This window comes from Danio rerio, chromosome 17, assembly GCF_052040795.2.
Source record: "Danio rerio strain M-AB ecotype USA chromosome 17, GRCz13ab, whole genome shotgun sequence".
Classification (NCBI taxonomy): domain Eukaryota; kingdom Metazoa; phylum Chordata; class Actinopteri; order Cypriniformes; family Danionidae; genus Danio; species Danio rerio.
Genome location: NC_141037.1, coordinates 16,923,494 through 16,949,008, shown reverse-complemented (window position 1 = coordinate 16,949,008; position 25,515 = coordinate 16,923,494). Strand labels below are relative to the sequence as shown.

The 25,515-nt window shown below is 36.5% G+C and overlaps 3 protein-coding genes and 1 long non-coding RNA gene across 21 annotated transcripts in view; 2 read left to right on the top strand and 2 right to left on the bottom strand.

Annotated features, from left to right (window-relative positions):
• The first annotated feature begins 1,067 nt into the window (after window positions 1-1,067).
• On the top strand, window positions 1,068-6,872 carry gja10a (gap junction protein alpha 10 a). Of its 2 annotated transcripts, XM_087289432.1 has the most exons (3): window positions 1,068-1,804; window positions 2,002-3,399; window positions 4,371-6,872. In XM_087289432.1, the coding sequence occupies exons 2-3, from the start codon at window positions 2,023-2,025 to the stop codon at window positions 4,407-4,409; spliced, it is 1,416 nt and encodes a 471-aa protein (XP_087145558.1). In that variant the 5' UTR covers window positions 1,068-1,804; window positions 2,002-2,022; the 3' UTR covers window positions 4,410-6,872.
• LOC141378536 (uncharacterized) lies at window positions 4,888-8,403 on the bottom strand. The gene is made up of 2 exons (XR_015513209.1): window positions 7,513-8,403; window positions 4,888-7,285 (listed from the first exon to the last, which is right to left on the bottom strand). It is a non-coding gene; the product is annotated as an uncharacterized LOC141378536 (long non-coding RNA).
• A 744-nt stretch (window positions 8,404-9,147) lies between these two features.
• The window catches only part of bach2a (BACH transcriptional regulator 2a), a 65,823-nt gene continuing 49,455 nt past the window's right edge, over window positions 9,148-25,515 (bottom strand). For 2 of the 15 annotated variants that reach the window (XR_015513190.1, XR_015513194.1), the window contains 3 exons: window positions 14,060-14,266; window positions 10,495-12,320; window positions 9,148-10,370 (listed from right to left, as the gene is read on the bottom strand). Coding sequence is in view for 2 of the 15 variants with exons in the window: in XM_087290232.1 (XP_087146358.1) it covers window positions 11,928-12,320; window positions 14,060-14,266 (600 nt within the window). In the remaining 13 variants the exon portion in view is untranslated. Of the gene's footprint in view, window positions 12,321-14,059; window positions 14,267-25,515 lie in introns of all 15 variants that reach the window. The other 13 variants (XR_015513191.1, XR_015513197.1, XR_015513192.1 and 10 more) reach the window with 9 other exon arrangements.
• On the top strand, window positions 17,506-24,828 carry LOC147833041 (uncharacterized). 3 transcript variants are annotated; one of them, XR_015513178.1, is made up of 3 exons: window positions 17,506-17,640; window positions 17,741-24,694; window positions 24,795-24,827. XR_015513178.1 is itself a non-coding variant. In XM_087290207.1 (2 exons), the coding sequence occupies exon 2, from the start codon at window positions 18,164-18,166 to the stop codon at window positions 24,353-24,355; it is 6,192 nt and encodes a 2,063-aa protein (XP_087146333.1). In that variant the 5' UTR covers window positions 17,506-17,640; window positions 17,741-18,163; the 3' UTR covers window positions 24,356-24,828. The 3 variants fall into 3 exon arrangements, 2 of the variants coding, with proteins under 2 accessions (XP_087146333.1, XP_087146334.1); XM_087290207.1 differs by having other exon boundaries at window positions 17,741-24,828; XM_087290208.1 differs by having other exon boundaries at window positions 17,506-18,168; window positions 18,293-24,828.

Genomic DNA, 25,515 nt, shown 5'->3' with positions numbered 1-25,515 from the left:
AATTATCACTTTAAGGACATTTCTGATAACACCTGAAGGCTTCAGTATTATAGGTTTATAAACAATGGTAACCTTTGAATTTTATGTTAGCTGATGACATTGTTGCATGTTAATTGAAGTAAATCATCTGCTGAAGTTTACTGGTGAAACAGATATTCATGTACTATAAGAATGTGTATAGATACCACTGGCTGATTGAGCGGTATTGAACTTCATATCAGTCCTGTACATTGCTCTATAGGCTTTAAGTCTTTTATATCACTCTGTGTTCTATTTTTTCCCCTCGCATAATGAAATAAGTTCAGCTCTAATCAATAATTGATGTCAATTCATTTATTTGGCAAGCAGCCATATAACAAGTGGGCTAATGTACCACCATGTACTTATTATCACAATGGCGCAAGACTGTCAGGATTTATTTTAGCACCATAACCAGCTGAGGAGTGTAGGCTCAGCACTTATATAGTGTGTATGGCTATTTTTGGTCTTTTCCAGTTTAACCACGATTCCCCATAACCTGCATAGACTTCACTGTGCACAAATTGAACTCAATCAAGGCAATTAGATCCAATGAAGCACCCCAGAACAAAGACCAATAGATGGTTTTCTGCCGTTCGCTTGGTACCATATGAACTCATTATGTAATGCAACGTCCCTGATGTGACTTCTGGCATTTCAGTTCAAGCTTCTGCAAGGGAAAATCAAATCAATCTCCCATTGACTCTGTCAGCATGTGATGGAAAGCTAATTAAAGGCCCTGAGGGACGGCTGGTCATTTTATGAAGCATGTAGTGTGATCGGCGAGATGATCCAGTTGTGCAGTGCCTGAAAGGTTCGGGCAGGGACGAATCAGGATAACAAAATCACGTGCATGTGCTGATTGGTGGATTCACGGCTTGCCTCGTACCTCCTTGTTGTTTCAATTTAAAACCATGTTTCTTTTTTCATTTTTAAAATCAATTGCTATTGGATTCATAGGGTAAACGTGCAATGTTGTGCAAATATGCTTTTAATGAGATTTGTTGCACATAAAACCAGAAAAGAGACCATGCTAAACAAATCACTGCAGTATTGATGGATTGAGTTTAGGAGGGGGGGCCTGATGCAATCGAGTGCAAGGTCTTTCATTTGACATTGAGTGCTCGCAAACGTAAACAACATGGAAAGCTTCAGCACAAACTCGAACGGGAACACAAAGGAAAACAGTGAAATAGAGTTGATATATTTGGCATGCATCATTTTTGTGGCAGGTGCTGGGACAGTAATAAAAAGCACCTTTTGAAAACTCAGATGCACACTATGCTGTTAGCTGCAGTGAACTGGCCTGACTAATTGACCAGTGGTATAGATTATACATTAGATTAATGGTTAAATGGGCGAATATGCATGCTTAAAGTCCTGTGGTAGTTGTGTTCGGCTTTGGTTTGGCTTGCTTGAGAGCAGCATCGTAATATTTTGTGAGGCAGAATATTGTATATTGTGTATCGACTGCTTGAGGGACATTTGGTTGGTTGGCATCGCGGGCAACTTTTTATGTGTGTGGGGGTGCTGTTTTCAGCAATTGCTTGATAAGATCAGCCATGGGGCATTGTCCCGTCAGTTTCTGATCAATTTCTACATCCTGTGAACTCGCTGCATGAAACAACTGTGGGGAACATTCACTGTAGCCGACATTATGCGGAGAGACTGGCTGCGTTTTAATGTGCAAACTCCATGGCTGTAAAATGAGGGAATGATTTTCCTTGTTGGGGGAAACATGCTTGTTTATATACCAAGGAAACTAGAAAGCAAATCCCACTGAAATGTAAGTTCACTTTAGTTTGTTTTTTGGGGGAGAAAGTATTGATCAGCTTTGTGCAAAATTAAATAGTGTTGTGCATGTGTATGGCATTTTTACACACTTTTGTTTGCTTGTCAAATGCCTTATATATGATGACATAAACGCGTAAGAATGAAGCTAGAATCTTGACTAATCTTATATTTTTGTTGCCTTAAATGAAGCACTGACATGTGGCGGTGAAGATGGGGGACTGGAACTTGTTGGGGAGCATTTTAGAGGAGGTTCACATTCACTCCACCATCGTGGGTAAAATCTGGCTGACCATCCTGTTCATTTTCCGGATGTTGGTTCTTGGTGTTGCGGCAGAGGACGTTTGGGTGGACGAGCAGAGCGAGTTCGTCTGCAACACGGACCAGCCTGGATGCAAGAACGTCTGCTACGACCAGGCATTCCCAATATCGCTCATTCGCTTCTGGGTATTGCAGATCATTTTTGTTTCCTCGCCTTCGCTGGTGTACATGGGACATGCTCTGTACCAGCTAAGGTCTTTAGAGAAAGAACGGCACAGGAGGAAAATCCAGCTGCGAGCAGAGCTGGAAGAGACCGAGCCCCTCTTGGAGGAGCACAGAAAGTTGGAGAAGGAACTGAGGAGGTTGGAAGAGCAGAAGAAGATGAAGAAGGCTCCTCTAAGGGGCTCCTTGCTTCGTACATATATTATTCATATCCTCACCAGATCAGTGGTGGAAGTGGCGTTCATTGTCGGGCAGTATATCTTATATGGCATTGGACTGGATCCTTTGTACAAGTGTGAGAGGGTGCCTTGCCCGAACAGCGTGGACTGTTATGTTTCCAGGCCAACAGAGAAAACCATCTTCATGGTTTTCATGATCGTCATCGCAGGAGTTTCGTTGTTCCTGAACCTTTTGGAAATATCCCACTTGGGGGTGAGAAAGATTAAACAGACTCTGAGCGGACTGCAGTTTGTCGAGGAGGACAGTCTTTGCAAACCCAAGCATTCGACAATTCAGCAGCTCTGCGTGATGACGGAGTATTCGCCTCACAAAAACCCACAATTGAAAACGTTTATCCCGCAGGGACAAATGGACAAACATCTGTTCAGCTCTTCGAGCAATGATATTCTGCGGCACAACAGTTTAGCAGCGTCCACCCTACCGGTGTCCTGCATTACCCAGCAGCCTCGCCAAATGCGCCAGCCCAGCCAGGGAATGATTCATGAACTGCACTCCCAGGGGTCACTGAGGCTCCTGGAGGACCAGGAAAACCAGCATCCAGATAGCAGTAACTGCTCAGAAAGGGACATTAGGCCTTTTAACTCGGGCCATCCGGGTTCTGAGGGCCATACCGAGATACCAGCCTGCCTTCGCAATGCTCTGCACAGGCCCAGCCGCTTGGCGGACCTAGCAGATGATGCTATGGAGTCCTCCGAGAGCGACTTCTGTCCACCCAACAGGAAAGCCAGTTTCATGGTTCGGATGCCCTCTGAAAGCATGTCCGGCAGTCCGTCCTGTCCCTCCACCAGGAGTTCAGAGTCTGAGCTGGGATCCCTTAACGACCTGCCCATGAACCCACCACCAGGGGGAGGACGACGGATGTCTATGGCAAGTAGATGGAAATGATTTACAGCTATATTTATGCCTATAAATTTTTTTTTTTTTAAAGTACTTTGACAATCTTTTATACATTTTAAAACAGAAAGGTGTTCTTCAACCTTCTAGAAATCCCCGCAAAGAAAACTGCCAACTACATAAACTAATATGTATTTATAGATATCAATAATAATATTTAATATATAGCTATAAAGATATTCAATTGATATTTAATATATGAGTTCTGTCAAACAATTCCTCATGTATAATCACACTGAAAAAGCGTGCTTGTGTGTGTATGTATATATATATATATATATATATATATATATATATATATATATATATATATGTGTGTGTGTGTGTGTTCGTGTGTATGTATATACAAAATTGTTTTGTACTGTTTTGTTTCTATTTATGCGTGTGTATCACATATACATAATAAATATTTAACACACACACACACACACACACACACACACACACACACATATATATTATGTCAAACTAAGCTTTTATTTTGAATGTGATTAATTTTTGGCTAGCACTAGTGTTTACATAATAGTATGTTTGATATCTATATAAATAAACAAAAAAATACTGAAATACACAAAGCTAAAATATTTTAATAAGTAATAAATTGTTATTAATATAACAAATATACATAAAAACATATATATTATCAAACCGAGCTTTTATTTTGGACGCGATTAATCACAATAAATTTTTGCCCAGCACCAGTATTTACATAAGAAACATGTACACTGCATATCTTTAATGTCTATATAAATACACGTTTAAATATTAAAATGCGTAATAAATTGTCACTAATATAACAAATATACATAAATACCTAAATTTATATTTTTAGTTTTACTTGTGAATATTAAATACAAATTAAATTTGATCATCAATATTTATATCAGTAATGGTAATTTTTTCACTTTTTTTTCTGGTACTAATTTGCATTTTTTTTTTTACAGAGCGTATTCTTGGATATCTCTTCCATCATGAAAAAGTGAAAGAGAAAGGGCTGAAGGACAGCAGGAATGTAACAGGCCGTTCATGAGCAGAAATGAATGGAGATATCAGCGACAAAGGATTTAGCTCTGATCTGCTCTGCTTGGAAAGCAATGGTTCAATGCAGCTTTATTGCGGTCTAAGTAGTGCGGTTTTGTACTGTTGATTTGTTTTTATTATAAGCACCTTAATTTACCAGCAAAGCATGGTGTACAGCATTTCCATGTCGAATTATGGAAGCCAAAAGACATCTGTGCACATTTCTAAAAGCTTCAGACCTTCAGACGGCTGGCAAAAAAAAGAGAACATTTTTAAATCATTTAGCTTACATCCATAAAATGTGATGCAAGCTGAGTCTTACATCAAATTACCAAGAAAATAAAAAAAAGTTTTCTTATTTCCACAAGTGTTTGTGTTTGAATTGAGAGTGAATGCAAATTTCACAGTCCTCAGAGCAAATGATGCAAAACGCATCCAATCTGCATAAAACATGCGTAGCAATTTATTTCATATCCTAGTAGACAAATTCAATGCGGACACATTCGAGAATGTAACAAATACAGATTATCAACATTGAGGTCACAGATTAACAAAAGGAAGCAAAAGAATCCCACAAATAACTATAAACAGAATATATTTACAATACATACAAAATCTACATCAAAGAAGCGATTGTAAAAGTCTATTAAAAAAGGTTGTAAACCAGTTGTGCTACAGACCTTGTCCAAGACGAGAGGTATATCGATATAACAGGTAGATCTGTGAATGTCCAAACTCTCTTTACTGCATGTAAACTGCTAATGAATATTCATATTTGCCCTTATCGCAAGATTCATATCACAACTGTTGCGCATCATATAACGAAAGGCATGACAGCTTATCCAAATCCTCAAGAGGTCGAGAGAATAAAAAAGTCTGAACATTTATCCAAAAAGTCCAGAATAATACCAAAAAACATCCTCAAAACAGACCTTCAGTGGTTCAATCAGAATATAACTGCTACAAAAATACTTTTGTGCGAACATGAAACAAAAGTACTGAATTTGTTCAACATTGTCTTCTCTTCAGTGTCAGTATATTGATCACGTTTACATGTCAAACTTTTTTTCACATTTGAAGTCTACAATATGTCAATGCATAGTGCTCTTGTAAATGTGAATGTGCACCCTTTACTGACACTGAGGAGAAGAAGCTGTTAAATGAAGTCCTTATTTTTGTTTTATGAGCATCTAAAAGAGTTATTGTAGCCTGATTGTGTTCAGATTGAACAAATGAAGGCAGCATCTGGTCCGTTTAAGGATTTTACTTGGTGTTTTTCCATACCTTTCAATGTCATTAAATTACATTAGCATGTAAACTGCTAATGAATATTCATATTTGCCCATATCACAAGATTCATTTCACAACTGTGGCACATCATTTATCAAAAGGCATTACAGCTTATCCAAATCCTCAAGAGGTCGATAGAATAAAAAAAGTCAGAATATTTATTCAAAAAGTCAAGAACAATACCAAAAAGCATCCTTAAAACAGACCTTATGCCTTCAGTGGTTCAAACAGAATATAACAAAGCTACGAAAATACTTTTGTGCGCACATAAAACCAAAATAACAACCTTATTCAACATTGTCCTCTCTTCAGTGTGAGTTTGTTGCGCAAGTGTACCTGTTGCACTGTTTCACATTCGGAGTCAACGTCAATGCATAGTGCTCTCGTAAATGTGAATGTGCGCCCTATACTGACACTGTGGAAAAGTAACAGTTAAATAGAGTCCTTATTTTTGTTTTATATGCACATAAAAGGGTTATTGTAGCTTGATAAGGTTCAGGATGAACAAATGGAGGCAGCATGTGGTCTGTTGAAGGATTGTTTTCTTGGTATTTTTCCATATCTTTCAATATCATTACATTACATTAGCATGTAAACTGCTAATGAATATTCGTGTTTGCCCTTATCACAAGATTCATATCACAACTGTGGTGCGCCATATAACAAAAGGCATGACAGCTTATCCAAATCCTCAAGAGGTCAAGAGAATAAAAGTCAGAATATGCACAGATTTCTGAAGAATTTGTAAACATGATTTAAATTCTTTACAGTCAGTAATGTAAGAGTCGTTGTTTGCGGTGCACAAATGAACCAACATGAATAAACAAAAAACTCTGTTAATTAACAATTTCCGGATTTTGTGATTCACGGGTGTTTTTGGTTTATTTACACTTCCGAGTTGCATTATGGTACTTTTATCTCTGCTCTGTTGACTTTTGATGTTGAAAATTCAACTTAGCAGTTTAACACAGTGAATTTTATTGACATTTTAATCGTAAAACAAAAAAGTACTGGCAGTTTATTGCCTGCTTTTGGTACCATGGTGTACAACACTTATCACTTCAAACTCTTCAAAATGTTAATAAAGTATAAATAGCATTCAAAAGCATAAATAATCAGAAAACAATCCATGAATCAAAAAAAAAAGAAAAGAAAAACTGTTCATTTAAGATTATTTTTTTACAAGGTAACTGTTTTTTTTTCTTACTTTTTATGGATTTATTTATCCGTCACAGACTTAAGAACAGAATCCCCAAAAGTTTGATAGAAAAAACATTTTAAAAATGCTTTAATCAAGACACTGAAGTCATGCAGTTCACATTATTTTGAATTAAATAGACAAAATTAAACAATTAAAAGCACTGTGATCCTACAGACGCGAGTTGCAAAAATAAACACAAATAAAACACAGCACTTTTAAGGCATAAATTTTCATCCAATGTCAGTAAATCAAACATCTAACACTGCCATCAGACTACAAACTGAACTGAGAACGCTTACAGGTGAAACTATTAGTACACTCTTAGAAATAAAGGTACGCGAGCTGTCACTGGGGTGATGCCTTTTGAAAAGGTACACATTTGTACTTAAAGGGTTCATATTGGCACCTCAAAAGTATATATTAGTACCTAAAAATTTAGGAGCAACACTTTTGTACTTTTTAGGTACTCATATGTACCCTTGAGGTATTAATATGGACCTTTTAGGTACAAATTTGTACCTTTTGAAAAGGTACAACTCCAGTGACAGCTCGCGTACCTTTATTCCTGAGTGTACAGAAACTAGGAGTGGAGTGTGGGTAAGTGCACAAACAATTTAAAGGGTTAATACACACAAAAAATGAAAATGACATTATTAAAAACTCACCTTCATTTTGTGGCAAAACCCCGAGAACTTTCTTCATCTTCAGAACACAAATGAAGATATTTTAGATGAAATCTAAGAGCTCTTTTTTCCTCCATTTACAGCAGCATACAAACACATCTTTAAAACAGACCATATTACGTCAGTGGCTTAACCAGAATATAATCAAACCACGAAAATACTTTTGTGCGCACATAAAACAAAAATAATCACTGTTTTCAACAATGTCTTCTCTTCAGTGTCAGTATATTGCGCACATTCAAACCTTGTTTCACATTCAGTCTATATCAATGCATTGTTCTCTTGTGAATAAAGAAAATAAAGTCCTTTTTTTTGTTTTATGAGCACACAAAAAGGTTATTGTAGCCTGATAATGTCCAGTTTGAACAAATCAAAGCAGCATCTGGTCTGTTTAAAGATTTTTTTAAATAAAATTCCTCTCTTTAGTGTCAGTCTATTGCACACGTTTACAATTCACACTTTGTTTCACATTCAGAGTTTACGTCAATGCATAGTGCTCTCGTTTATGTGAATGTGCGCAATATACAGACACTGCGGAGAAGAAACTGTTAAATAAAGTTATTATTTTTGTTTTATGAAAAGTGTTATTGTAGGATTTTTTTGGGTATTTTTCTATTTCTTGGAGTGTCTCAAAATAATGACCTTGTCTTCATTGTCTTCTCTTTAGTGTCAACATATTGCACACGTTTACTTGTCGTACTTTGTTTCACAATCGGGTCTACGTCAATGCATAGTGCACTATTAAAATGTGAATGTGCGCAATATGAAAGGCAACATTTGGTCTGTTTGAGAATGTTTATATATGTATATATATATATATATATATATATATATATATATATATATATATATATATATATATACACATATATACATATATACATATATATATATATATATATATATATATATATATATATATATATATATATATATATATATATATATATATATATATATATATTTAAATGTCTCATACCTTTGCTCTCTATGGAGGATGAGGAAGCTCTCAAATTTCACCTAAAATATCTCAAGTTGTTTTATGTAGAAAAGCAAAGGTCTTTTGAATGACACGAGTGTAATTTATAACAATTTAAATTTTTGGGTGAACTAACCCTTTAAAAATTCCCCAAAAATAAATATCTCAAACATAAGAAAGAAAAATAATATATATCTACCACAATGATTTTTTAAAGGAGTAAAAGGATAATGTGCATACTGTCCTGACGGAATCAAATCAGTTGGGAGAGGTCACAATTTGAGCTGCCAACATGAGTGAATTCACTAAAGTTTGCATATCTGATCGATCATTTAACAGTCTAGAAAACTGAGCATGAGAGAGAGAAAACAAATCTGTGGAAAATGTAAAAAATACTTGAGGGGACAATCATATTAGCAGCTAATCGTCAATATTGATGAAACTGCTTTATGATTTATGACCGCTATTTTCTCTGATCAGATGTTCATTTTTCTATGCTGACAAACAGATTGCTCGGCTTCAGGTGAACATCTGCTTCCTTTCTGTTATTTATTTTTTTTCTTGATGCACGCAAGGAATGCTTGGAACACACAGTAGATACAAAACACTTTCAGACACTTTCAGTATCACTTTTGCATATGCTGATTGATTTAAAATTTCCTGAGATAAATCTGAGAACCAGATACAAATGCAGAAAATGTGACATGAATTATTTTAGTTTTTTATTTAGCATGTATAGAAGCTTGTTTCTGCCATATGAATTAATAAAAAAGAATAAGTAATCACTATAATTTAGAATTCAGCGTTTTTACATCAACACTTTTGACTTTTTTCCTTTAAATTAATTGATCTTAGGATTGCAAAAACCAGTCTTTTGCGAAAAAATAAGACTTCATTTCTTGCAGTTATAATTTTCTCACAATTCTGATTTATTTCTGAAAATTGCAAGCTAGTTTCTCACAGTTGTGAGTTATTCTTTTTGGGAATTCTGGATTTATATTCTTGCAGTTTTGAGTTTTTGCAATTCTGACTATTTGTTGTAATTCTGACTTTATACTCTTTTTTATTTTCCCCCAATTCTTCTCAGATTTTAAAGACAAACTCCTAATTGCAAGTTTCTAAATCGCAAGTTGAGAAAAATGCTTAAAAAAAAAAAGAAAATTGCTTGTGTTTCAACTTAAAATGTGTTTTGTCAAAAAAAAAATGTGTTGTGTTTTAGCCTAAAAAATGATGGAGGGAAAAAGCACTTACAATTGTAAGTTTACATAAGCAATTTTTCTTTTATAGTTTGTTGCAGAAGTGGGTTATATAAGCTCACAACTGTAAGTCCTTTATCCCTCAATCCTTTTTTAGTTAAAACACAACACATTTTTTAAACAAAACATATTTAAGTTAAAACACAACCCAATTCTTGCTTGTTTTAACTTAAAAATGTGTTTTGTTTTTAAAAATGTGCTGTGTTTTAACTTCAAGAAAAACGATGGTGGGAAAAAGGACTTATAACCGTGAGATTATATAAGCCAACAAAAAATCTGCAACAAATTCTGCAACAAAATCTTTTAAAAAATAGAAAATTGCTTGTGTTTTAACTTAATAACTTGATTTTGTTGCAGAATTGAGTTATATAAACTTGATTGTAAGTCCTTTATATCGCAATCCTTTTTTTAATTTAAAACACATTTTTAAAACAAAACACATTTTAAAGTTAAAACACAAGCCAATTCTGCAACAAACTCACAAACCAAAAAGAGAAAATTGCTTGCGTTTTAAGCTAAAAATGTGTTTTGTTTTTAAAAATGTCTTGTGTTGTGGGAAAAAGAACTTACAACTGTGAGTTTACGAAAGCAATTTTAAATGTTTATTTTTAGAATTTGTTGCAGAATTGGGTTATATACAAACTCATGATTGTAAGTCCTTTTTCCTTGCGTTTTTTTTATTTAAGTTAAAGCAAATTTTTAAAAACAAAGCACATTTTTAAGTTAAAGTATAAGTTAAGTTTGTTTAAGAGAATGTGTTTTGTCTTAACTTTAAAAAACAATGGAGGGAAAAAGGACTTACAATTGTACGTTTATATAAGCCAATTCTGCAACAAACTAAAAAATAAAGAAAATTGCTTGTGTTTTAACTTAAAAATGTTTTTGGTCAAAAAATGTGCTTTGTTTTATCAAAAAATAAATAAATAAAATTAACTTACCATTGTGAGTTTATATAAGCAAATTCTGCAAAAAAAAAAAAACAAACAAACAAAAAAACAACAACTAGAAAATTTCTTGTGTTTTACTTTCAAAAATGATGGAGTGAAAAAAGGACTATTTAGGTTATATAAACTCACAATTGTGTACAACATAAAATTGCTTGTTTTTTACTTAAATATGCATTTTAAAAAATGTGTTTTAACTTGACAAAAAAAAGGATGGAGAGAAAAAGCACTCACAATTGTGAGTTTATACTGTATAACCCAATTCTACAACAAACTAAAAAAATATAAAATTGCTTGTTTTTGAACTTAAAAATGTGCTTTGTTTTTTATAAATGTGTTGTGTTTTAACTAAAAAACGGATGGAGGGATGAGGGACTTACAATTGTGACTTTATATAACCCAATGCTGCAACAAACAAACAAAAAATTTTGAAAATAGCCCGTGTTTTAACTTTAAAATGTGCTCTGTTTTAACTATAAACAATGATGGAGGTAAAAAAGAGTTTATATCACCCAATTCGGCAACAAAACTCAAAAGAAAATAGCTTGTTCTAACTTACAAATGTGTTTTATTTTTCAAAATTGCCTGTGTTCTCACTTTAAAATGTGCTTTAAAAAAAAATGTGTTGTGTTTCAACTTAAAAAAAGATGGATGGAAAAGGACTGAAAATTGTGAGTTTCTACAAGCCAATTCTGCAACAAACTCTTAAAAAAAAAAAAAAAAACTGCTTGCATTTTAACCTAAAAATGAGTTCACTTTTTAAAAATGTGTTGTGTTTTAACATAAAAAAAAAACAATAAAGCGAAAAAGGACTTACAATTGAGAGTCTATTTAACCCAATTCTGATACAAACTTTCAACTGTAAGGGAAAAAAGTCAGAACTATGACTTTAAAAAGTTGTAATTACCTTTTGATTTCTTTTAAAAATTCCATAGCTTCAAGCAAGCCTCCATATTGTATGTATGAGAACACATCCATATGCAGCACACAAATACAAAAACACCTTGAGTTATTCACCATGACCCAGTACAGTCAAACAAAACGTAACACTTCCAAAAAAAAAAAAGTAACACAAAAAATATCGAACCAATATTCACATTAAAAGTTCCAAAATGCAGTCTACCAGACTCAGTTTCTCTCAGGCAGCTCTTCAGTCGTACACTTCTCCGTCATTTCCTGGCAGAAATCAATAGTGACGCTGGAGCTGCCTGTCTGTGAGGCATCAGACCTGATGGAGGCGGTGTTTTCCTGGGACGGCTCTGTGTCCCTGTCCGCTCTTCGGTGTAAATGTGGCGGTTGGGTTGTCTGGCAGTCTGATATGTCTTTACTGTTAGGAATGAGGGAGATTTGAAGCTCTGTACCTGACAAAACTGGGTCTGTGTGTGGATTATACTGTGATCGAGGAGTGCGCTGTTCCTCTCTGCAGACCTCCTTAGACAAAAACGAGAAGTTTTCCCAAAGCTCCCCCATACAGGTTTTCAGCTGACTGCGTTCGGTTAAGAGCTTCTGTCTCTCGCAGACCTAACACAGGAGAAACACGCTGAATTATTAGCCCCCTTGTAGATTTTTTCCCCCCAATTTCTGTTAAACAGAATAAATTTTATTTTCCCAACATACTTCTTTTAGGGCAACACGATGGCTCAGTGGATAGCATTGTCGCCTCACAGCAAGAAGGTCGCTGGTACGAGTCCCAGCTGTTGCTTAGAAACATCAATCATATTTTTGCATCTTCCACATTTCTTTTACAATTAATATCCTAGCATATTGGAAATTAAATCTGTTCTTGTGTGCGTAATTGTGCATTTCTAAAGTTAATTACCAAAGGCATCTTTATAAATGTTGTTCCAGATCAAATAGAGCTCAGATATAATGTTAAACAAATATTTTTCATTTCCCACAACACTGACCTAAGCTCAGAGAAAGGTTTCTTTAGCTTCTTGATTTAGTTTTTTTTGCTATTTGGACAAAAAAACAAGACAAAAACTGTTAGTAAGAAAATCTTTTTTCTTTTGCCTTGTGATTTAAGTGTTTTCTCTTTATTTGGTCCACATTTTCTTTTCGGAAAAAAAACAAAATATAATTGAGATTAGATTCCTGAATCTTTGTCTTCAATAAGATTTATTTGACAAAAAAAATGAGTCACTACTAATTATTTAGTCAAAAACCATTGTAATATTGTAATGATAATAATAATAATAATAATAATAATAATTCATTCATTCATTCCTTTGTCAGCTTTGTCCATTTATTATTCCAGGGTCGTCACAGCGGAATGAACCGCCAACTTATCTAGCAAGTTTTTACGCAGCGGATGCCCTTCCAGCCGCAACCAATCTCTGGGACACATCCACACACACACACAAACACAAACACGCACGCACGCACGCACGCACGCACGCACGCACGCACGCACTCACGCACTCACACACACACACACACACACACACACACACACACACACACACACACACACACACACACACACACACACACACACACACACACACACACACACACACACACACACACACACACGCACACACTATGGACAATTTAGCCTACCCAATTCACCTGTAAAGTATGTCTTTGGACTTTGGAGGAAACCCACGCAGGGAGAACATGCAAACAGAAACGCCAACTGAGCCGAAGTTTGAACCAGCAACCCAGCGACCTTCTTGCTGTTAGGCAACAGCACTACCTTAAACATTACCCAATAATAATAACATTAACAATAATTTTGTATTTATATAGCGCCTTTGCAGAGCTCAAGGACACTTTACAATGAATATAACAAAAAGAGATATTACGAACAGACATTGAAAGAAACAATAATCAAGTAGAGACAACATTAGGCTCACAAACATACAAGAAGTCAAATATAACAAACTGAAAATACAAAACAAGACCAAAGAGACTAATATGCAGAGTACAGGTTGATCAAAAAAAAGTGGTCAGTTTATCATAAACATCAGAAGTGTAACATTTAAGTTAAGTAAAGTAAAATTCTGAGGTATTATTAACAGAACAGAGTGAGCGTGGTAGAGAGTTCCAAAGTTTGCGTGCAATAACACTAAATGATCTGCCGCACATTGAAGAGAGGCGGTACCGAGTCAGAGGAACTTGGTGAGCGAGTAGGGATGTAGGGGACAATCATGTTGCAAAGATAAGAGGGAGCTAGGCCATTAAAGGATCTAAATGCTAGGAGGAGAATTTTGAATTTATGTGAATTGAATATGGTTAATGTTATTTGTGCAGCCTACCAGTTTGTGAATCTCCCGCTCCAGGTTCTGGATGCAGTCCAGCTTTCTTTTCCTGCAGCGCTGGGCTGCGATGCGGTTTTTACTGCGGCGTCTCATGTCGTGGATGAAGTCCAGCTGATCTGAGCTCAGTTTGTGCATTTTTATCATCAGCTGGAAGTCGTTACGAGGAAGCTCGGTGATCTGGTCAACTGAAAAAGGCAGTTTCACCTGCAAGCATACAAAGCATTATAGTTAGACGTGTTTACAGCATACAGCTTAAAACAATTTACTGCAAAAAAAAAAAAAAAATTAAAAATAAGGAAAAATAAATTACAAAACAACTATAAATTTATTTGCATACAAAATTGACAAGTGCTTCAATGATAGTATGGTGCTTCACCACTAGATGACACTGCCATCTAAATCATATTTATTGTTTTATTTATTTTCATGCAAAAAAAGGCACATCCTCATTAGAAAACTAAACTTACCTTGACATCTTGAGTGAGTGTGGGTACATTTTATTAACTAACTATTTATTATTAAAACTACAGCTATAAATATATATATGCAAGGCAAGCTTAATTATATAGCACATTTCATACACAGAGGCAATTTTTAACATAAGAATAAAAAAGACAAGTATAAGAAAATAAAAAACAAATTCAAAAAACAAATTCAAAATAGATATAGGCGAGGAAGTGGTGCTGTAGGTAGTGCTGTCGCCTCACAGCAAGAAGGTCGCTGGTACGAACCTCGGTTCAAAAAACGTGCTGGATAAGTTGGCGGTTCCTTCCGCTGTGGCAACCTCATATTAATAAAGGGACTAAGCCAACAAGAAAATGAATGAATAAAAGAACAAAAAACAGATATATAAACATATGTAAAAATAATATATCTAATATATATATATACAGTATAAATAGAATACATTTCTATTCGGCTTTTATTCTATTCTATTTCTTTCCATTAATCGCATTTTCCAGAAAAAAATAGTTTTTAACACTGATAATATTAAAGGTTTCAAGCACCAAATCATTATATTTCACAATCATCATGTGACACTGCTGAAAGCAAAATTGACAAAATACTAAATACAAAACTTTATTTTAGGTATAAAATTAAAATAATTTTTCACAATATTACTGATTTTATTTAGCTTTTGTTTAGTATTTTTTGTACAGATTCATTGGGATCAGCCAATCTTTGTCTTTAACAGATGATAATAACAGTTCTGAAAGCCAAAGAGCTTTCAGTTTAGTCTTGAGATTGTTCAGCCAATCTCTGAAAATGTCATGCAGATAAACACAAACTACAGCATGCATTACGCATCAATTACGAACTCTACAAACAGCATGACTGTATTCTCATTTAAGACTGAGATGAAACCTGACTTAAAACTCTCCGTCACAGTGCTCGCCATGACAAATACTGGCTCTCTCTCTGCGGTGACCTTGTGCCACTGCTCAGTCTGTGTAAAATGGAGGTCTATATTTAACCGCTCCACTACTGAGAGCTCTGTAATAAGGCTAGAATGACAGATTAGGCTTCCAGCGGCACAGGCACGTTCGCTCCTCTCCTTCTCTCTGAAGTGGGCTGGTTTCTGGGAGAAGGCAGTGCTACTGTGAAGTAGGGCTCATCTGTTAGGCAGCGAGGTGAAACGGCCCGTCATCAGATGGGAGCCTGGGGGCCGATGCCCCATTTCTGTCTGGGGACCTGCAGCTGGGAGCTTTAAACTCCAGCGAAGTGAAGGGCACTATAAAGACGGCTAAAGAAAGACCATTTCTGCAGAGAATTCAACACTATATTTGGGTTCAAATGTTGCATTTTGCTTAAACCTAATTGCTGTTGCTAAAGAAAATAAATCTAAACCATCACAAAAGTTCTAAAGGCTTTGTAATGATAACTGTATTGGTCTCCTTAGGGTTTCTACTGCTAAATTGTCGCCTTGACACACAAACACCGAAAAATTTAGATGGGTCTGGCTGCAGACCTGGTGCCGTGCAATCTGGGCTGCATCCAATGCTTTTTAATGGGCTCACCTAACCCCACCCCTAAGCCTACCCATCACAGTGACGTCACTAGCTCCATTTGAGTGCATTGTGTCTGACATTGCATCGCTGAGTGATGCAGTCTCAGCTTGCATCATAAAGGCTGCATCCAGATACTATTGGAAAAATTGGTTCTTTTGCAGTTATTAGTGGTACTACTTAGCATCACTAAGTAGATCTTTAGCTCATAATAATATATGGGAAACAATTATTAGTGCTATGTAGCACCAGTAATGGTTTTAATGGTTCTTTAGGGTTAAGGTGCTTTGAGAGCCTTTCTGAATGAATTAAATACTGTTTTAAACCAAGGCTCCATTGATTAAAATGACCAAAACAAAGACGGCATTTCACGCACGTACCTCACATTTTCAAAGCAGAATATCTAACGTCAGCATTGTTTTTTAGATAAACAAGAATGTTTACTTAGCATGTTTCTTAAATATTTGCAGACATATTATGATATTTTTAAGCTTTAGAAGAGTCAAAAACTTACAAAGAGCACCTTTAATATCCTATTCAGAATTGCTTCAAGGAATTTTTTTTTGTTTTACAGATTTTAAAAAGACAAATATAAAGAGACTAATTATGTGTTTTTAGCACTTCATCAACCAAAGTGTTGAGTTTATGGTTGCCAGACATTGCAGAAACCTGCCACATTACTGGCAAACTGGTTTTTAGTCACTGGTGCGCATTAAATTTGCTATTTTACAGCAGCTCAGAAAGCTGTCAGATTAAAGAAGATGAAGCCATCAGTTTAATATTGATGCTGCAAAAATGTCTGCTTCTTTGTGCGGCTGCCTTCAAAAACACGTACTGAGATTTAGATAAAAACGCAGTCACTTGGAAACTGACAACTCCTCAAATTGGGTCTTTAAAAAAAAAAGAAAAAAAATCAAACAACTAAATGAGACAGCAAAAGATGATAGCCAGATTGTTGATCTGGCAGTGTGTCAGCGCTTGTCAGGAGGAGGGACAATTATGTCATTGGGACCTGAGGCTCTGAGCTTATTGCCATGGCAACCCTTCAGTGTTTGCCAAGTTCCTACAGCTCAATTCTCGATCTGAGTAGCTGGGGAATCAAATGTGGGAATGTTTTGCAATGATTATGGCTTCATTTTTATTTATAGGGATTTTGTCTTTTTAATGGGATCAAGAAACAGATTTGAACTTGTTCCCATAAAAAGCTCAGATGCCGACAATACCACCCTTGTGGGCTGTGTGATTTGAAGAATAACAAATCTAACAGATTTTTTCTTTTATATATATATATATATATATATATATATATATATATATATATATATATATATATATATATATATATATATTGTAGTAGACATGAAATGGTTAACGTGTCACGTGATTGTGGTGGAGGGTCACCGGGTTACGTAGTGCGCTTATAGGTGGCACCTGTTCATTCACAACTTAGGAAGGAGAGAGAGAGGGGGTGAACGGGGACGCGGTATTCTTTGTTGACCAAACAAACACAAACAGGCTCAAACGAAATCAAGCTTAAGCCCAAATCAAAGTCTACACTGTCAAAAGATCAAGGTATGTTTTATATTGGAAAATAAACGAGTGATGACATTTGAACGACTTCTTGCCTTGTGTACATTTGATGTTTGCGTCACAAAACATGTCTCTGGTTTAGCCTCTCAGCTGTTACTTCACGTAGCCGCTACATTATGTCAACAAAGAACGTTTGCTGGCGACGCATCATCTGACGCATGATTGAACTTCGCGCTAAAGAGTGTAAGATTCTGCACGATTGGAGAGAGAATCCTACAGCTGAAGGAATTGCAACGCAAACTGAAACCTATTCTGTGGCACAAACATCGCTAAGAAGGTAAGCCTGTTTGGCTTTCGCTCGCACAGCTGTGCAGTTTGGTTGGACGCAGTTGTTTACGTTTGTTTATCCATCGGGGATATTCGCGGTGTTTGTTGTTTGTTTCCGGTTGTTTTGTCCAGAGCTCTGGTGTTGGCAGTTTGTTGTTGGCTGTTTGTTCGTTGGTGTAATGCCGCGATGTTTGTGAAGTTCGTGCGTCGTTGTGATGTTATTGGAGGATTTTATTGAATGAAGTATCGTTGGCTTGCTGGAAAAAACATGAATGAAGCGGGTGTTGATGACGTCACTGGTTTGGAAGTGGATGGCAGTAAAAGGCACACTAAATTAACTGCAAAGGCTTTGTCAAATAAAATTGAGGGTCTTCAAAAAGAAAGGAAGAAGAAAGTGAATCACATTAAAGGGCTCATACCAGAGATTAAATCTTTGATGCACAAAAGGGAAAATGCCTCCAAAGTGCAACACATGTTTAAAAATCTTCTTCAACTTTGTGAAAATGCCAGTGAACATCATAATGCTGTACTTTCGCTACTTCCAGAAGATGAACAGGAAAAACAAAATGAATGGTTTTTGAGTATCATGAAATATTGTGAAACATTTAAGGATGCTGTTCAATGCTGGTTAAGTGGATCAGAGGAGATTGAAGACAACTCAGATGAAGTTGATGCTGGAGTAATGCAAGAAGATTGCTCTAATTCACAGGTCCCAGTCTATGTTACATCTATTACCACATCAGATGAAATACAAGATGATGTAAAACCCACTGACAGCGTGTCTAATATTGACAGTAAAACTTCCAGAAATCAAAATTCAATTGCTGATAATGGTTCTTTGGTATCATCTACTTCTTCAGTTCGTCTCAAAGCAGAGTCTGAGTTGGCTGCATTAAAGGCACGTCAAAAAATGTTAAAAGATAAACATGAGCTGGAGGATCAACAGGAGCAACTACGAAAAAAGAAGGAACAATTAATATTGCAAGAAGAAATTGAAGTGCAAATGGCTAAATTAAATGTCTTGAAATCTCAAAGTGTGTCAAGTTCAAAGTCTGATCGTTCAAGAGGGAAACATTCCAGTTTGGAGCAAAAACAAAGGAAAACGCTAGGTCTTAATGCCAGTGCTAAAGCATTTGTACCCCAAAGGTGTGTAAGTGAATTATTTCAAGATCGAGAGAACACTGGAGCAAAGCCTAAAAAGAAAACTGTACAACATCAAACTTTGCAGTCTTATCAAGTGGAACATCAATCATCTAGACACCAAACTGAAGAGCATAGAGGGCAAAGAAATGTTATGAATTCACATGTTCAAAACTCTGACGAACAAGGTAACATAATGGGCATCATGAGAAAGCAAAATGAAATAACATCATTACTGTTGAAACAACAATGTTTATCATCCTTACCCAAAAGAGATCTGGAAGTGTTTGATGGCGATCCTCTACAGTATCATGCATTCATAAGAGCCTTTGAAAACAGTGTTGAAAGCAAGACTGATAACAACAGTGATCGCTTGTATTTTCTTGAACAATATACTATGGGTCTTCCAAGAGAGTTGGTACAGAGTTGTCAATATATTGATCCGAACAGGGGATATGTTAGAGCTAAAGTCTTGTTACAGGAGCATTTTGGCAATGAGCAGAAGGTGGCATCTGCTTATATGAATAAAGCTCTATCATGGCCTCAAATTAAAACTGAGGATGTTGATGCACTGCAAGAATACACTCTATTTCTTAGAGGTTGTAGTAATGTTATGAATGAGGTGCAATACATGTGTGATCTGGACATGCCTTCTAACATGATGATAATTATCAAAAAATTGCCATACAGACTCAGAGACAAATGGAGAACTGTTGTTTGTGAACTGCAAGAAAGACGTAATTGCAGAGCTTCATTCACTGATGTTGTGAAATTTCTGGAACATCAAGTCAAAATTATAACTGACCCAGTGTTTGGAAATATACAGGATGTACCCTCAAATGAAATGAGAAAAAATGTGAAAAGATCTAAATTGTTTTCTCGTCCTGGTATAAGAGGAACCAGCTTTGCTACCACTGTAGATGCTGTAAAGAAAGAAAGTGATTCCTGTTGTATAGAGAAAAAAGATGTGACGTTGGATAAGAAAAGATGTCTCTGCTGTAATGGTGCACACACATTGGAAGTGTGTCCTCAATTTGGTAAACAATCTCACAAAGAGAAGATTGGCTTCTTAAAAGAAAGTGAGGTTTGTTTTGGCTGTTTGGGCATTGGGCACATTAGTAAGACATGTAGGAAACGTCTTCATTGTAATGTTTGTGGTCTTCGACATCCTACTGTACTGCACATCTTTTCTAAAGAAAAAGACACACAGGATATAACAGACAAGAAGTCAAAAACAGCAGTAGATGGTGTATTAGTATCTAGTGGTCTTACTGGGGCTGGCGATCAGGACTGTAAACTCCCAATAGTTCCTGTACAGATAAAGTCTAAAAAAGGAAGCAAAGTTGTTACTGCTTATGCTTTTTTGGATCAAGGGAGTACAGCTGTGTTTTGCACAGAGAGTTTAATGAGGAAGCTCAACCTCACAGGAACTAAAGTTCGGATACTTTTAAGAACTATGGGGCAAGAAAAGGTGGTATCTACTCATGTTCTGTCAGGAATGGAGGTAGCTGGCTTGAATGGAGATGAATTCTGTGACTTGCATCAGGTTTACACACAGGAAAGTATGCCTGTTCACAAAGGAAATATTCCCAGACAAAGAGATATTCAAAGGTGGCCTTATTTGAAGAATGTCAATTTACCTGAGATTGATGCAGGAATTGAGCTGTTGATTGGTACAAATGTTCCTAAAGCATTGGAACCACTGGATGTAATCCGCAGTGTAGATAATGGGCCGTATGCTATCAGGACAATGTTGGGCTGGACAGTGAATGGACCGCTCGGTGGAAATGGTGAGCATATGTCAGTTGATGCACAGCCAAATGTCACGGTCAACCGAATTTCAGTGGTGAAGTTGGAAGATATGTGGCAGCAGCAGTTTAAAATGGACTTTCCAGAATGCAAAAATGAGGAGCAAATTGGCTATTCAAAGGAGGATCAAAAATTTATGGATATGGTATCAAATTTGGCCAAGCTTGTTGATGGGCATTATGAAATTGGCTTGCCTTTGAGAGAAAATATCAATATGCCAAACAATCGGAAAGTTGTAGAGCAACGTGCCTCACATCTAAAGAAGAGATTTCAAAAGTGTTCTACATTTTTTGCTGACTATAAGGCTGTCATGAGTGATATGGTCTTCAAAGGCTATGCAGAAAAAGTGCCTGTAGAGGAGATGACTCGTGGAGATGGTAAAATTTGGTATCTTCCACATCATGGTGTTTACCACCCCACCAAGAATAAAATCCGTGTGGTGTTCGATTGTGGAGCAGGGTTTCAACAAGCATCACTTAATGCTCAGCTTTTGCAAGGACCAGACCTCACTAGTTCGCTTGTTGGAGTAGTAACAAGATTTCGAAAGGAGCCAATAGTAATTACAGCAGATGTTGAATCAATGTTTCATCAAGTAAAAGTGCCTGCTGATGATGTTGATTTATTAAGGTTTCTTTGGTGGCCAGATGGGGATTTGGGACGAGATCCAGTTGACTTTAGGATGCTGGTACACCTCTTTGGAGCTACATCATCTCCTAGTTGCGCAAACTTTGCGCTTAGAAAATGTGCAGAAGATCATAAGGAACAATTCAGCAAGGAAACAGTAGAAGCTGTTCTACATTCCTTTTATGTTGACGACTGTCTTGTTTCAGTCGCTTCAGTTGAACAAGCAAAAACCTTGTACCAGGAGCTTGTATCCATATGTGCTAAGGGTGGATTTAAGCTAACAAAATGGATAAGCAACAGTCTTCAAGTGTTAGATGCTATTCCAGAAGCTGAGAGATCAAAGTCAATGAAAGACTTGAGAATGGATTGGGATTCTCCTTCAGTAGAGAAAGTGTTGGGAGTGCAGTGGTGCATCCAGTCAGATGTATTCAAGTTCAAGGTAGCATTGAAAGAAAGTCCTTTAACCAGAAGAGGTGTATTATCTACAATTAGTTCCATCTACGATCCTTTGGGAATTGTTAGCCCAGTGGTATTGTCAGCTAAGAAAATATTACAGGAACTCTGTAGAAAAAATCTGGGATGGGACGATGCTTTGCCTGATGTATTTGCTCAAAGGTGGACCAGCTGGCTTCAAGAGCTTCATTATTTGGAGTGCTTTGAAGTTGCTAGATGTTTGAAACCTCCAGATTTTGGAGATATTGTTAAGGCACAGTTGCATCATTTTTCAGATGCGAGTGAAGAAGGATATGGAACTGTATCATACTTGTTGCTGCATAATGAACATTCTCAATCTCATTGCACTTTTATAATGGGGAAATCTAGAGTAGCCCCAATGAAGTGTGTTACAATTCCTCGCATGGAGCTCATTGCTGCTACCATGGCTAGCCGAATGGATGTGTTATGGAAGAAAGAACTGCATTTGCAGCTCCAAGATTCTGTCTTTTGGACAGACAGTGCTTCTGTTCTTAAGTATATTAAGAATGAGAATACTCGATTCAGAGTATTTGTAGCCAACCGGGTGACTGAGATTCTTAAGGTTTCACATGCTTCACAGTGGAGGTACATAGATTCAGCAAGAAATCCGGCAGATGTTGCTTCCAGAGGATCAGCTGTTGATGTGTTCCTTAAGAACAAAACATGGACAGCAGGTCCTGACTTTCTTCTTCATCCTGAAAGTGAGTGGCCTGTTAACCTCAATGAACTTGAAAGGCTCAAAGACGACGATTCTGAAATCAAAAAAGGCGTTGAGATTAATTCTATACAGCTCAGAGGAGAGGATGATGCTGTCACACAATTAATCAATCACTTTTCTTCTTGGTTCCGCTTGAAGAAAGCAGTAGCTTGGATTTTGAGATTTAAGAATCTACTTTTGTCCCTTAGTCGTAAGAGGAAACAATTGAGAACTGCTTTTGATGATTCGAATTTGAATGAACAACATAGTACCTCTTTGGAAAAAGAAATGGAGAACTTCAAAAGCCAACTTGTACAACCTTACCTGTCTCTAGAAGAGCTTGAGATGGCTGAAGTGGAGATTATCAGACATTCTCAAGAGAAGGCGTTTTCTGATGAAATTGCTAGTCTGAAAGTCGGTGAAAGTATAAAGAAGAGTAGCTATCTTTATCGACTTTGTCCCATTTTTGACAATGTTCTGCGGGTTGGAGGACGCTTAAGTAGGGCATCAATGCCTGAAGATTCTAAACATCCAATCATCCTGCCAAAAAATTCTCACATTGCAGAAATTCTGTTGCAACATATCCACAAAGAAGTAGGTCATGGTGGCCGCAATTATATGCTGTCGAAATTGCGGCAGAAATATTGGATTACTGGTGTGAGTACAGCAATAAGAAGAGTATTGTCAAAGTGTGTTACTTGTAGAAGATTGAATGCACTTCCAGGATGTCAACAGATGGGAGATTTACCATCGGAGAGAGTCACTCCCAATGAACCACCATTTACACGTGTAGGGGTAGATTACTTTGGACCCTTTAATGTAAAAAGCAGAAGAAGTGTAGTGAAAAGATATGGAGTTATTTTCACTTGTTTGGCCATTCGAGCAGTACATATCGAAGTAGCACCTTCCTTGGATACTGATTCCTTTATAAATGCACTTCGCCGTTTCATTGCACGACGTGGTCAAGTGCAGGAAATTCGATCAGATAATGGAAGGAACTTTGTTGGAGCCGAACAAGAACTACGAGTTGCCATAAAGGAATGGAATCAGTGTAAGATCAACAATGTTCTTCTGCAGAAAGGTATCAAGTGGACATTTAATCCCCCTACTGGATCACATTATGGTGGAGTTTGGGAGAGATTAATTAGATCTGTGAGAAAAATCCTAAATTCTACCTTGAAGTCGCAGAATCTGGATGAAGAAGGACTTCAAACGCTATTGTGTGAAGTGGAGGCTATTATTAATAGTCGTCCAATAACCAAAGCATCCACTGACCAAACGGATTTAGAAGCGTTAACACCGAATCATCTGCTACTTCTGAGGACTTCTCCATCCTTACCACCAGGACAATTTAAGAAGGACGAAGTATATGCTCGTAAACGATGGAGACAGGTACAGTACATGTCAGATTTGTTCTGGAAAAGGTGGGTACTGGAGTACCTAAGACAGCTTCAAGAGCGTCAAAAATGGTTAAAAGTCAAGCGCAACTTGAAAGTAGGAGACATAGTGCTTCTAGTTGACAACACAGCACCTCGGAACTCATGGCCGCTAGGACGTATAATTCAAACCTTTCCTGACAAAAGAGGATTTGTCCGTCATGTACAAGTGAAGACCAAATACAGCTGTCTCGACAGACCAATAACAAAACTCTGTCTTCTACAAGAAACGGAAGACGATATAACATGAACACTTTACTTTTTGTTTTCCCTTGAAGCAAGAAGGATCAAGAATTTTCCCTTTTGAATGTTTTCATGTCTCTATTTATATTAATGTAATTATTATGTAATAATTAGGGGCTGGATTGTAGTAGACATGAAATGGTTAACGTGTCACGTGATTGTGGTGGAGGGTCACCGGGTTACGTAGTGCGCTTATAGGTGGCACCTGTTCATTCACAACTTAGGAAGGAGAGAGAGAGGGGGTGAACGGGGACGCGGTATTCTTTGTTGACCAAACAAACACAAACAGGCTCAAACGAAATCAAGCTTAAGCCCAAATCAAAGTCTACACTGTCAAAAGATCAAGGTATGTTTTATATTGGAAAATAAACGAGTGATGACATTTGAACGACTTCTTGCCTTGTGTACATTTGATGTTTGCGTCACAAAACATGTCTCTGGTTTAGCCTCTCAGCTGTTACTTCACGTAGCCGCTACATATATATATATATATATATATATATATATAAATACCAACAATAAATCATTAAACAAAATTGGCTCAGTGATTTTTTTTCCAATGTTTTAGTTATTTAGAACTATAAATATATCAAATCAATGATTGAATAATACATATTTTATTGTTAAAGGTCCAATAAAATTGATGGTGTTTAGATGTTAGTATTTTTTGTTTTTAGCATATCTATAATTTAGTGTGCACCAAAACAGTGACAAAATTGGTGTTAAAGAGATATAAAACTGATATAAGCATGTAAAGCTTGAAGTTTGTCACTTCCGCCTAAATTTATTTACGTCACCTCATACTTCAGTTTCTCAACAAATTGTGACTAATCAAATCCTCTCTATCTAACATGCCCCGCCCCCTTTAAGACGCTTCTCAGTAGGTGCACTTAAGCTCAAGCACTCTAACTGGCAGAGCGTTGATAAAGCAAAACGCTATTAGCTGTTTTTTAAGGGGGAGGAGCCACACTATGTCCCACTTATTGTTTCGGTTGAGATTACATCAAACATTGAATTAAAATGCACATTTCAAAGCACTTCACGAGACTTTAAAGTTAAAATAATAAACAAAATATTAAAATACTAATATATTCTTTCAGTGTAGTGGATAGCACAATCTTCTCACAGCAGGAAGGTCACTGGTTTAAGCCTTGGCTGGGTCAGTTT